The sequence below is a fragment of the Euleptes europaea genome, chromosome 5 (genome assembly GCF_029931775.1).
Source record: "Euleptes europaea isolate rEulEur1 chromosome 5, rEulEur1.hap1, whole genome shotgun sequence".
Classification (NCBI taxonomy): domain Eukaryota; kingdom Metazoa; phylum Chordata; class Lepidosauria; order Squamata; family Sphaerodactylidae; genus Euleptes; species Euleptes europaea.
Window position 1 is genome coordinate 85899553 of NC_079316.1, and position 14644 is coordinate 85914196.

Below are 14644 nucleotides of genomic sequence, written 5' to 3' on the forward strand. Positions count from 1 at the left end.
TAGTTAGCATTTCTTGCAAGCAGATCACAATGCTCATTCCCATAAGATTGCCTGGCCTAATCTAGCTTTTTATTAAAAAGTAAAACCCAGGGTTCCCTCTGAACAATTAAACCTAAGACTGTCTCCCCCTTCCTTTTTGGCAAGGTCTATCTGCTTTTTGAGATGCTTGTCAGCCAGGTATTCAATGTGTATAGCCACTTCATCACTGCACAAATTACTGAATGCAGCTGATAAGAGGTTAGGAGGGGGAAAGCCAAAAACTCTGATTTCCCATGTCTCCTTTATTACCAGCATTATCCAATACAGGGCAGACTAGGCAGTAAGAAAGAAAAAAACCCACAGACTACTATAAAGGATAATCTCCTAAGTGCTCTTTTCTCCAACGCTAGCACTGCTCATATGAGTAGACTAGCTGTCTTTTTCAAAATTCAACTACCACTCAAACGTTTGATAACTGTCTTGCATTACAGACGTCACCATAGTTTCTATTGCCTGAAGAGATAACAGCCAACCTGTAAGTCTGCTGTATTACCAACTTAATAAAGATCCTTGGCGATGAACTGCATGATTTTGTGTGGGAACAATGTTTACATTTTAAATTATATAGCAATGACACTGCACATCTTTGAAGATCCTTTAAAATGTTTATATTGGGGGGGACAAATGAGAAACACACACACAAAGAATAATTGTTGGTATAAATTTAATTCAGTATGTTATTTTCTCACTTGCTAACTCCATTTTCCTCTACCTCCCTCAGTGCTCTGTTTTTGAATACAGCAGGTTTGTCTTTATCTCTCCTTCCCTCTTCTACTCTCTGCAGGCCATGATATATAACCGCTTTTCTCCATCATCCTGTGCTGCTATAGATGTTTGTTCAATCTCTGAATTGCCCTCCCACTTTTCTTTCCCCCCTATTAACAGGTCTCATGTTATGCCATTTCTGCAAAACTGCTTTGTGTCTCTGCACCCTACAACAACTGTGACCATCATCACAAGCCTTTCTGCATCTCTGTGTTGTTTTGGTTTTCCTCTTTTCCTTCTCCACAGGTCTTTCTGACCCTACAGTGCTCAGTCCTTTCTTTCTGTATCACCACAGTTCTTTCTCTATCTCTGTCTTTGTTACCCTCTCTCAGGTCACTTGGTCTTTTCCCCTTCCCACAGGTATTTCTGTACTTCCATATTGCCAACAATGGAGCAACTGTATGAGTCCAAGACTTTTGTAACATATATCATGCTATTCTAAACAGCTACTGAAATTAAAAAAGAACATTCACACAAAAAATTTTCTTAGCTTTGATGTTAAGTCGATGTATTGATTTAAATGCTGTCTCTGACAGAAATAAGAAATTACCTTGAAATTGGAAAGAAAAATTGTAGGCAAAGCTCAAATGCAAAGTCTACACAAGTATAAAAGCAGCTGTGAATAAACAGCACCAGTGTCTCCATATATTGGTAGAGGTAAAGGTCCCCTGTGCAAGCACTGGGTCATTCCTGACCCATGGGGTGACGTCCCATCCCGACATTTACTAGGCAGACTTTGTTTACGGGGTGGTTTGCCAGTGCCTCCCCCAGTCATCTACGCTTTACTTCGAGCAAGCTGGGTACTCATTTTACCGACCTCGGAAGGATGGAAGGCTGAGTCAACCTTGAGCTGTCTACCTGAAACCGACTTCCGTCGGGATCAAACTCAGATCGTGAGCAGAGCTTTTGACTGCAGTACTGCAGCTTACCATTCTGCGCCATGGGGTAGCCATACATAAATATACTCTATCCAGCAGTAGGTTTCTGCATATAAGCTGATGAGGCTATATCAATCAATCAATCAATCAATCAATCAATCAAACCTTTATTGGCATACAAGATGAGGGTATAAATGCACATCTGGATGGAAATCTACATCTATATCCCAATGATCATGTGGGCCAGTGTGGTATATTGGTTCAATTTTTGGACTGAGATCAGGGAGACCCAGGTTTGAATCCCCACTCTGCCATCAAAACTCATTGGATTAACTTGCACCATTAACACTTTCTAAGTCTGATTTAGTTCACAGGGTTGTTGTGAGGATAAACAGGAAGGGGACAGAAGACCACTTTAAGCTGCTTTGGGGAGAAAAGTGAGGGATTACTGTCAAGGAAATGGGTCCCCATAATTCCTTGCTGTTATAATTTCTTTGGTTCAGGCTTTTGGGCCTGCTCTAGATTGATATTAGATTCTGAGCGGTTGGAATACAAACATTCCAACCTGCAATTTATTGCCGTTGGAACGGTTTCACTTTTGAAAGATTCACTCCTGTGCGGGGGGGGGGGGGGATAAGACGCGGCTGTGAGGCCTTTTACAACTTTCTTCATCCCTAAATTGAAGGTGGTTAGTCACCAGGGCAACTAATCAGTCGGACAAGGCCTCATCTCTCGCAGATGAGTACCAGGTGAATTGAGTTCTGCAGGCTCAAGCTCACCTTTTGACATACCCTGATGCAAGAGTGGGGCAATGTTTGACACGTCAATTAATTACTGGTGTATGGATTTCCTCGCAGTCTCATTGGACAATGTGAGCTCACTCTTTTGGGACTACGGGGATAAAAATGGCCAGTTGATAGCCATAATCTATGAATGCTTGGGATATGCAATGGCATGTCAGCTTCATCAAAAACCCATTTTGATTTGCCCTTTTAGGGGGACTTGCTATCAGACTGACTATGGAAACAACTCTGGATGCTGTACCAAGATGCTATGACTTTTGTGGAACCGGTAAACCTTATTTGAAACTTGCCTAAAGCTTTGCCAAACTTTTGAACCTAAAGAATCTAACTGTATAGTTAGCTGTGTTAAACCTGTTGTTATTTTCTGCTTAAACCACTTCATTAGTCTTTTGCTTTTCTGTAATGAACACAAATGTTTGGAATAAATATTTAACCTATATTTTGGTTGTGTTCTTTGATTTTGGGGGTTTCAAGTCTAAATCTGAGTGCCTTATTGTTTTGTGGGTCCACCTACCAACACCCAAACTTTTGTCTGTGTAAATTCTCCCCTGCAGAGCCTCCTACCATGCAGGGTGAGTTTTACGCAATTTGGTATCAGCAGGCAGAGGTTGCCCTTATCCTCTGCCTGGGGCTAAATGATTGAATAAGGGCTGGTGGCAGCTTACCCGCTGAGCTCAGGAAAGCTTCCTGTGCTCAGTGTTTTGGTTAGAAGTAACTTTTGGGACCACCTTTATAGAGGACCGCCCAGCGGAGGCTGGGAGGTTTTCCTCTACAATTACACATCCAAACAGGGAAACAAACTAAGTGCACCTTTTGGTATGGGCGGGCATTCAGGAGCCATCATCATCAGAACCTTTATTAGGCATTTGGTACGGACTCTGGATGCTTGGACACCTGCCAGTTTGGCTCACTTCCCATTGGCTATTGGTGATCAGGCAGCCAATTAATTAGCAGGCTGTTAAGCTGCTGTCAATCTGTTCATGTGTATCCAGATGAACAGGCAACTTGCAGCCCTCATAAAAGATCAACTAGGAATTGGTTTCTGATCTCTTGATGAGGAAATTTTGCTCTGAACCCAGCCAAGTTTTTAGGAGATGGAGGCCACTCTTAGTTGTTCAGCTGGAAGTCAGGTTCTTCTTATCTCTCATCCTGGAAATACTGCTACTTCCCAGACGTGGAGCCCCGTGGCGCAGAGTGGTAAGCTGCATTACTGCAGTCCAAGCTCTGCTCATGACTTGAGTTTGATCCCAACAGAAGTTGGTTTCAGGTAGCTGGCTCAAGGTTGACTCAGCCTTCCATCCTTCCGAGGTCGGTCAAATAAGTATCCAGCTTGCTGGGGGTAAAGGGAAGATGACTGGGGAAGGCACTGGCAAACCACCCCGTAAACAAAGTCTGCCTAGGAAACATCGGGATGTAACGTCACCCCATGTGTCAGGAATGACCCGGTGCTTGCACAGGGGACCTTTACTTTTACCCAGACTTGGTGAGATGCAGCAAATGTGCGTATGTGTATGTAATGGGTGATCAGAAGCACAGTTGTTTTCTCTGCTTGGCCAGAAGAGGAAAGTAGAAAAGGGAACTGTTTCTCCTCTCCCATTTGTGATGGAGAGATCAAAATGTTGCTTCTCTCCCTGCACAGCTTGGAGTGGAGGTAAGAGCTCCCATATGCAGTGTAACTATGCAGCTATTTTACCAAGGGGCGGGCTGGATTAGAATCTACTCCCAGCTGATCCCTCCATCAGCTCTGAGTTGGCTTCTTGCCAACAGGCAGTTGTAAATTTGTTTGGTAGCTGTTCAAGTTGCTCGATACAATCTGAACATATCTCTGATCAGCTCACAGTCTGATCATGAGTGTTGAACAAGGTATGTTTGTCTGCTAAACAATGTAATTTGTGGCATCTCTACTGGGGATGCACATTTTCTTCTGTTCCATGGCCAGAGCTGAGCAGTACCACTGTACTTTTAAAAAAGTCCACTTAATTGTTGCCCATTCCTATCCATGCCATTTAGTTAGCAAATGGAACTGATCGGCAAGATAACGTGTACATTAGAAGCCCTAAAACTGTGGTTTCCTAGGAAGGGAACATGACTTCTGTGATACATGCTTTGATTTGGTACCTTGCTAATGAAAAACTAAACTCTTTTTTACTTTAGTTATTGGCGGTAGATGCTGAAAATAGAGTGTGGTAATTAGAAACAAAGATGCAAATGTGACCTTTCCAGTGAAGAGATGTAACCACAGTGACAGTTAACTAGCCAGTCGGAAGCAAGTGAAACAGGAGTTCCTGTTCTGCAGCTCATTACAATCTTGCTGAGGCATCAATAAATGCATCTGGTTGTCATAATTTATCACGTGACTTTTCTATTCACCAAACATTCTGTTTTAATACGTAATAAAGTTAAAGGGACTCAGGGCTAAATATATGGAAGGTTGCATATTGGGCAGATTTTTCTTCCAGAGCATATGATGTTTGTTTAAAAAAAAAAAACTTTAAAGAGTGAGCCCCATGGCGCAGAGTGGTAAGCTGCAGTACTGCAGTCCAAGCTCTGCTCACGACCTAAGTTCGATCCCGACGGAAGTTGGTTTCAGGTAGCCAGCTCAAGGATGACTCAGCCTTCCATCTTCTGAGGTCAGTAAAATGAGTACCCAGCTTGCTGGGGATAAAGGGGAGATGACTGGGGAAGGCACTGGCAAACTACCCCATAAACAAAGTCTGCCTAGGAAACGTTGGGACGTTACGTCACCCCATGGGTCAGGAATGACCTGGTGCTTGAACAGGGGACCTTTACCTTTTTACCTAAAGAAAAACTCATTGTGAACCATAAAGAAGGCATGGAAAGGTTCTAAGCAGAATAAACATGTATTATATATGTCTGTCCTCAGACCAATGCTCCTTTTTCTTTACAGAAGAATCAAAAAGCAAAGTCTACATAAACTTTGCAGAGCAGTATGAGATCCAGTTTAATCTTTAAGACTTTTTAAACAATGTTTCCCACAGTACTTCTGTAGCCCATGCTCCCTCCTATTGAGCATTCTTCCACAGAGAAACAATGTTACATCAGAATCATGAATGAGCTGTGTGACATAAGAGTGCAGAAAATTGATGGAAGTGACGGAGTGGGCTTAGGTCCTCACTCTGCAGCATGAAATCACTGAAGAACAGAACATTTCACAAAGATCATCAAAAGATTTAGCTAAAAGAACCTGCTATTAGTCATCCTGAGCTTTGTGCTTGTTCAGACATGCATGCTCATCTTCTTATGACTTCAACATTGTATGGCTAATACCATGCATAGAGAATTCATATTGATTCAGATATCCTTAAACATGATGGATTGGGTCCTGCCTGATTTGCCACTTACACAAGAGGGAGAAGGTGCCACTTCTGACCACTAAATAGGTTATCCTGAACATCATGGCTTCACTTGAACAAAGACTCACATGGAATAGAGGCTGAAGTTAGGAAAGGAATTGGGTAAGATTGCCCCTCCTTTCTCCTGCTCCAGCAGAAAAGATGGTTGGTCCAACCCAATTCTATACAATTCAGTAACTTCACATATTTAACTACCAGTCTTCAATATAGAGGAAATGTTGCCTATTCCTATTAGAAACATCCCTGAGTCTCCAAGAGAAGTCCCCTTGTTGTGGGGCATCTTATATTTATATATGAGGGCAATCTAAATGTAACAGCAAGCCCAGAGCTGCCATCAAAACCAGCAGCTTCTCTCTTTCTCTCACCAGCAAAGTACAACAACACTCAGTCCATGATGCAATAGTACAACGCAAGCTTCCTTCATCCTTGCTTCACCTCGCTGTCTACCTCATGCAAAAATTGGTGAAACATCATAGTATCCCTAGCTTTTGCAAAGTAGAATGGGACCCAGGGCTGCCAGTTTTGGCACATGAACACATGAAGCTGCCTTCTACTCAATCAGACCCTTGGTCCATCAAAGTCAGTATTGTCTACTCAGACCGGCAGTGGCTCTCCAGGGTCTCAGGCTGAGGTCTTTCACATCACCTACCAGCCTAGTCCCTTTAACAGGAGATGTTGGGGATTGAACCAGCGACTTTCTGCATGCCAAGCAGATGATCTACCACTGAGCCACAGTCCCTCCCCAAGTCATAACATTTAGCTCTGCCATTAGAATGCCTCCCTATGCACTCTTGCAATCTAAATGTGGATCATATTTTGAAGGGAATCTCTGGGTTTACTAAGAGGCACCAACAGCACCAACATTTGCAATCCACTGTTCACAAGTGCTTTAGTTCATTCAATTTTAGCAGAACGAAGGCTGCTCAAATCTGATAAAATAAGCAACCTGATATAATAAGCAAACCTGATATAATGAGCAACAACTCATCAATGTTTGAATTATTTTAGACCTCTGTAATGGTTCAGAAATGACAGTCCATTATCCAAAGAAGGACCACTGGCAAGGAGCCATAGGCAAGCTAATAACTTTTATGGAAAGCATAACATTAGGTAATAAATGAAAGATTATCAGAAAATATTAGGAAAAATCACCTTCCTATCACTACCAGAGTATTTAATACAGCCAGTGACAGTAAACATAAAGTGACAACAAAGCAAAATCTCCTAAAATTCTAGAGACTAATGTATAATTTTTTTCATGCAAGTAGAAGGAAATTTTCCATATAATTTTCCTTGTGATTGTCATCGAACATTTTCAAAAATGGTTTCCCTGGTGTTTTGTTTTTATATCTTGAGATGCGAAGATTCTCAATAGAGATTCAGTAAACAAAACAAAACAAAAAAGATTTTCCAGGGCAAGGAAGCATCTCAGGGTATGGCTTCACACAGAGCAAGTGAGAACTTTCAGAAATGATATGTGAGAGGCTGAGCAAGGAGCTGGTCCCAGTGAGTTGGAACGGTCATGAGATACACTCCGTGGGAAACCACTCACAGTGTGCAGTATGTGTTCTGGCCATAATAGAACAATGAGAGGTCAGGGGATGCAGCACAAATCATTTAACTTGCAGCGTATGTGCTGTACTTCCAAAGTAGCACAGTGGAACCATTTCCACGAAACTTTTCTGACATAAAGGGGAACTGATGTAAGGTATAGAAGTATTAACGAAAGACTCACATCAAAGGCGAAATGGCTGCACAGCTCTTAGCTCCCTATTATTTTGGCCTCAAAATAACAAACATGCTCTTACATTTTCACAAGAAACTTACCCCATCTGGTCGGCCATCTGAGGCTGTAACAATCAAAATGTAGCGATCAGTGCTTTCTCTGTCTAAAGGCTTTCCTAAGGCTAGCAGCCCCGATCTAGTGATAAAACAAAACAAAAAAGTATGTTACATGAAAACATGGCTACTAAAAAGTAACAAGGGTATTTATGCCACTTATTATTTGTAGAAATGAATATTTCTCTTTTAGCAAATGTGCCTTTTTGGTGGTGTAATGGTTAAGAGCGGTGGTTTGGAGTGGTGGAGCCTAATCTGGAGAACTGTGTTTGATTCCCCACTCCTTCACATGAGCGGCGGACACTAATCTGGTGAACCAGGTTGGTTTCCCCACTCCTACACATGAAGCCAGCTGGGTGACCTTGGGCTAGTTACAGTTCTCTTAGAGCTCTCTCAGCCCCACCTGCCTCACAGAGTGTCTGTTGTGGGGAGGGGAAGGTGATTGTAAGTCGGTTTGATTCTTCCTTAAGTGGTAGAGAAAGTCGGCATATAAAAACCAACTCTTCTTCTGCTTCTACTTCCAATGTTTCTTTTTCAATTGAACAAATGTTTGTTCAAAAGTTACAGTCTGTTTCAAATGCTTCATAGCTGCATACATATATGGATGATGTAGGAGATTTTTATATCACAGGATCATGAGACAGGTGGTCCCAATATGTATAAAAATCTGTCATTCATTTGAGCAGGCAGCAAAGCTGCCTTAAACTCTAACTGGAGTGGTTCCAATGGCTACAATAAACCAGGAGACTCAACAATTATAGTAAAATTAGAGATAGTAAGTTGCCTTTTACATATATAATGTTCTGATAGTTATAGATAGCTGCTCAAAGGCCCATCTAATTTGTTTCAATATGAGCTTTTTTCAAGTCACAGCTCACATTTTCAGATGTGATGGGAAAATCACACTGGAAATTCTTCTTGTGGGGATTGCCGGGGGGGGGGGGGAGAGAGAGAGAGAGCGAGAGAGAGAAGCCAAGGCAGAGGGGCTTGGCAGAGGGTTGCTAGCCTCTAGGTTGTAAATTACAAGCTTACTTGGATTGCAATATATAGTTAGTCAACAAAGAGCAATCACTATGGCTATTTAAACAGAAACCAATGATGGCAATATATTATAAGCACAATTTCTTTTTAGTCTTTTGTTTCTTCACAAAGACATATAAACTTCAAATATCAACGTATGCAACAAGATTCAGATTTCAAAACAACAATATCAAGACAGGCTTCCGGTAACTGTCCTGTTTCATACAAACTTTCATCAGTTGGTAAGTATTATTAGGTAAGTTTTATAGTTCATAAGAAGTAATCCTCTTTTTCTTCTTTTTTCAGGTTTCTTACTGAAGAAGTGGGGCAATGTTTGACACGTTTATATGTCTTTGTGAAGAAACAAAAGACTAAAAAGAAATTGTGCTTATAATATATTGCTATCATTGGTTTCTGTTTAAATAGCCATAGTGATTGCTCTTTGTTGACTAGCCTCTAGGTGGTGGCTGAAGATCTCTCGCTGTTACATCTGATCTCCAGGCAATAGATATCAGTTCACCTGGAGAAAATGGCTGCTTTGGCAATTGGACTCTATGGCATTGAAGTCCCTCCCCTCCCCACCCTCCTCAGGCTCCACCCTCAAAATCTCCAGGTATTTCCCAACCCAGAGCTGGCAACCCTAGCTTAGTATGAATTCCATAATGACTCTTTCAGGTGTACATTCTTAATGTAAGGGGGAAAGAGAGGAGCTGAGGTAGAAAGTTTCGGTGTGAATACCGTCATATATCAACAGAATTAACAGTTACACAAAATGGAAGGTAAGAGAGATCAGAAGTTCAAGCAGATAAGCAAAGTTATGAAGTAGGATAAAAACCTGTTAAGAACAGCCAATTAAAATGTCTAATGAGCAGTTTCTTTAGCACTATTAGAGATTGTAGTGAGTAAGGAAATCCAAGTCTCTGTATAAGGCAGGATGGCACACAATATTTCTTGATGAGTTCTAATTCAGCACTTTAATGTTTGATATACTCTAGGTAGGATTGCCAGGTCTCTCTTTGGCACACCGGTAGGAGGTTTTTGGGGTGGAGCTTGAGGAGGGTGGGGTTTGGGGAGGGGAGGGACTTCAATGCCATAGAGTCCAACTGCTAAAGCGGCCATTTTCTCCAGGTGAACTGATCTCAATCGGCTGGAGATCAGTTGTAATAGCAGGAGATCTCCAGCCGCTACCTGGAGGTTTGGAAATTAGCACGGGTAAAAGGTACACAAATGCACAGAGCCAAGTAGCAAAAATGCAAATGTTAATAAGTGCAAAACATCAAAGACAGCAGTGTGAGACAAATAGACCTAACAGTAAATGTGTATGTTGAAGAGCAAAGGTGAGTCTTTGTTCAGTAGCAACAGGTCTCTGATCATAATAAAGTAGTTTCTGTCTGTCTGTCAAGCTTTTGAGCCCGACTACGTGCCATTCTAATTGTAGACTCTGGATAACCTCTTTTAGTAAGTGCACTAGATAATATATTCGCTGCCTGCTGGTAATCCTGATCGGATGTACAATTTCTTTTCAGTCTGATATACTGACCATAGGGAAGATTTTCCCGTAAATGCCTGGGATGGTATGAATTAAAGTGGAGTAGTGCATTCCGATCAGTTGGTTTAGTATAGAGACGAACTGCTAGTTGGTTATCAGCACTTCGATACACTAAAGTATCTAGAAAAGGCACGGCATTATTATCACATTTCCCTGTGAATTTAATAGTGGAACATGTGTCATAAATATGTTAGCTATGTTTGTAGATATAATTGATGATCAAATCTGAAATATCTTGATTATCATCTTAGACAATTTGGATTTATATTCACTGGATTCACACCAGATGAACATATTATACAATTGGAACCAACCAACTTTGATAGACTTAAGAAGAGGACTTTTTTGCCTGGTTATTCTATAATCCATTTATATATTGTACATTGTGTAGTCACTGCTGTTAGTGTACATTGTATAGTCACTACTGTTAGGTCTATTTGTCTCACACTGCTGTCTTTGATGTTTTGCACTTATTAACATTTGCATTTTTGCTACTTGGCTCTGTGCATTTGTGTACCTTTTACCCGTGCTAATTTCCAAACCATATGGTATAGGCACGGGAGTGCTTTTGTTTTGTTTATATTGGCTACCTGGAGGTTGGCAACCCTAGCTTTAGGGCTGTGCAAAAAATATTTTTTGGTATTTTTCAGGTTTGGGTTTATCAAACCCAGAATTATTTGAAAAAACTGGGAAACCCAGATTTTTTGAAAAATTTTGGATTAATAAACTTTAGATCTGCTCTGCAGGCCTTCTCTGGCCCCGGAGAAGGGCCACAGTATGGATCTAAATGAATTCCACACCGCCCTGAATCTCTGGGCTCTCGAGAATCAGGGTGGCATGGAATTCATTCAGAGGCACATAAGTAAGTAAGTAGGGAGCGAGAGAGGCAGTATTCGGGATCCGCTTATTCAGATTCCTTTATTGCTGCCTTTTTTCATACCAGTAAACCCCACCCCCAATACTGAAAAGGTTTGGTAAATCAATATGCACACTCCTAACAGGCTCTTTCAAGTTCCTTTTGTACAACAGTGACTTCCAGGTGTTTAACAGCATTTCCAGGTAGATCAAAATGTTCCCCCAGTGTTTTCTGTGTGTTGTATTTTCTTATGTCTGATTTGTGTTAACATTCCCTCACACATAGATGGATACATTTTCCTAATGTAGACAGCAAAACGGCATTGTCGGCACATAATGGCACATATTAAATTAGATGATGTGCGAGTGGGTTAGCCCAGGATGATGTAGCTGATGTTATTCGGCCCTGTGACAATATTGCCCAAGTGTACATGGGGAAAAGGTAGCATTTTGGTCTGCATGGCTTGGTTCCTGGATTTGTTTCTGAAGAACTGAACTGTGGTTCATGAAAGCTCACATTGAAATAAATGTTGTTAACCTATGAAGCGCCACTGGACTTTTTGAAAATGTTGCTACAACAGACTAACATGGCTACCTCTTTGCAACCATCTAGTCTGACCAGTAGGAGAGGGATAGAGGGTTCCTTTCCTTTCTTCCTCTCCCACCACAACCATGCCTCCAAATGCAACACTTTTAAGTTTTCCCCTCAGGGATGAATGACAAGCCACTGTCTTATATGGGAAACTAAAGACACACACTCCGAGACACTGTTGGGATTGGGGCTCAGCTTGCCTCTAAGCTTGCCTCAGCTGACAGTATCAAGTTATCGCTGTGTAAATTAAGGACCACAAAGCAGTCTGTTCACATAGTTCCATGGAGCTTGGTGGGAGCTCTCGACAAACATGCATAGCCCCTATCTCCGTAGCCCTGTTCTGAATTCTGTTTCCTGGTCACATTAGAATGTGATGGAATATTGGCAATCGGCCTTAATGTGTATACATAGTCATTTTAAACAGTCGGAAGTTCAACCATAGACTTAAAACCTATCGATCCCAGCATGATTGAGAGCTGATTCACAAATTACGAAGTCCATGTATCCTCCTTGTGGACTGATGTATTTCGGGAGTTCCCTGCTGGAAAATTAAGTTCCAGGCACATGTGGACCTGGTTCCCCTCAACACTCTGCACACAAGGAGACAGGACTTAAGTCTTCACCCTGCACCATTTTCCCAACTAGAAACAGCCCAAGGATTTTATTTTTTGACTCTCAGAGAAAACTTAACTGTCCTGGTAGTTACATGTAAGTATCTCCCAAATGGCAAACAGAAGCTCCTAAGGGCTTTTTCAGGCTAGGAAAACAGCACCAAGGCAGAATCTTAGCCTTAGAGTGGTAAACTGCAGTCCTACAGTCCAAGCTCTGCTCACGGCCTGAGTTTGATCCTATTGGAAGTCGGTTTCAGGTAGGCGGCTCAAGGTTGACTCATCTTTCCGAGGTTGGTAAAATTAATACCCAGCTTGCAGGGGGTAAAGTGTAGATGGCTGGGGAAGGCAATGGCATACCACCTGTAAACATAGTCTTCCTAGTAAACGTCAGAATGTGACATCACCCCATGAGTCAGGAATGACCCGGTGCTTGCACAGGGGACTACCCACTTGATGACTCAGTTACATGGATTTCTAGAGTTACAGACTCCCAAAAAAACAAGGGACTACCTTTAATCTGGATTAGGCGTGAGTGTATCTGGGTACTAAATTCTCAGTGGCAAACTCCCAGTACATGTCTTCAAAGAGGCCATGTGGCAGATATGTGAATTGGTCCTTAGACCTAACATTTCCATATTGTATCCAATATATTTATCCATTACATACACTTCAAGAGAATATTTCTCTCTCTGAAAATTATATCATACATTATTGGGTGGATCAAAAGAATCTTGGAACAGTTCTTTCTTGTTTCCCCATGTCACCCACAGCCCCTCTGCATGACCTTAACATTTGTGTGGAATGCTGTATGGGTTGGAACTGAAAATCAAGGGGAAATTGCAGTAGTTGCAATCTCCTCCTTGTACAAGTGGGAGTGCCTTATTCAAGAGTTGCTCTGCATCCAATCCAAGATTTCCCATTACTAAAGCATGATCACTATTGACAGCATATACATCACCCTATTGGACATCATTAGATAAGCTGTCCATTTAAAAAAAAAAATCATAACTGGACTTAACAGGAGTTGTGTTGCCGTAAAGCAAAGGAAAGAAAAGCAAAAACTGAACCCAAAAAAGAAGCATCCCAGCTTTTACTCTACAGAAAATCTGGACAAGTACTTTGTACTTTGTTTGCGGGTTTTAATTTTTAAAAAACACTAAGTACTAGGAATAACCCAAACCATTTCTACAGAAAAAAGAATTACAAGGCAAGTGTGAATTCTTCATTAACTTCTGCTGCTGACGAAGTTCAGAACTGTCAAGTCAGGAATATCTTTATTACACCACTATGAGTAAACTGTGCACTTTCTTTACAGTTTACCTAATCTGGCTCTACAAGTAATAAGAAGTGTGCCTATTTGCACAGAACAGGCTCACTGGCAATCAGAATTCATGACAATATTTCAGGATATGGGCTGACTATACACAATAAATGAAAGATTTCCTTTCTCTGTACTGTTAAGTAGTCAGCCATTGTATGGTTGACCAGCAGACATTTCCCTGTGGAGCTGTGTGCACTATGGCTTTCCCTATTCCAATATATCAATTTTCACACTCAGCCCTGTCTGCTGAAGTTATGGTTATGGGAAGCTGGGGAATAAAGAGAGAAGCTGAAATTGGTTGTTCTAGATCCATTGGTATGGAAAGATCTGCATTTGTTTCTGAGCAAAGCAGTGCCCAAAACTCCTTGTTTCATTTCACAAATATCTGAAACAAAGCAAGTTTTTTTGAAATTTTGGGAGTTTTCATATTTATTTCCCCAAATTTTAGGATTTTTTAGGATTATTTCAGCTCTTTATGATGGCTGGTAGACCTGGAGTTCAACACCTGGTGTACTTCCCATTACAATATTTTAAAACGAGAAGTGGACCTGGCACTCAGACTCTGGAGGTCAGGTCTACCTCCACAATTTTAAATTGATGATATACCTGGTATCTAGACTTGATGGACCAGGTTCTGAAAGGACACCAGGTCAACCATACATTATTCAATGGAGAAGTTGAAAGGTTAAAAGTCCACTATCTTCTATTCATGACTCCGAGGCAAACTGAAGATTCACAAGCCTGCTATTTTCCATTTCATAGAGAGCCATGGATGTGTAATTTTAATCACACCAGCCTGAACCCACCGATGAAGGTTTTCCCAGAAGCTGCTATCTGAGATCCTTCAACGGGGAGGGGCTGTGGCTCAGTGGTAGAGCATCTGCTTGGCATGCAGAAGGTCCCAGGTTCAATCCTCGGCATCTCCAGTTAAAGGGACTAGGCAGGAAGGTAATGTGAAAGACCTCTACTTGAGACCTTGGAGAGCTGCTGCCAGTCTC

At 41.5% G+C, this 14644-nt stretch overlaps 1 protein-coding gene across 1 annotated transcript in view; it reads right to left on the reverse strand.

Annotated features, from left to right (window-relative positions):
* PCDH15 (protocadherin related 15) overlaps nt 1-14644 on the reverse strand; it is a 558859-nt gene that overhangs the window by 194066 nt on the left and 350149 nt on the right. The window contains exon 18 of the mRNA XM_056849418.1: nt 7687-7780. Within this exon, the coding sequence (XP_056705396.1) occupies nt 7687-7780 (94 nt within the window). The remainder of the gene's footprint in view (nt 1-7686; nt 7781-14644) is intronic.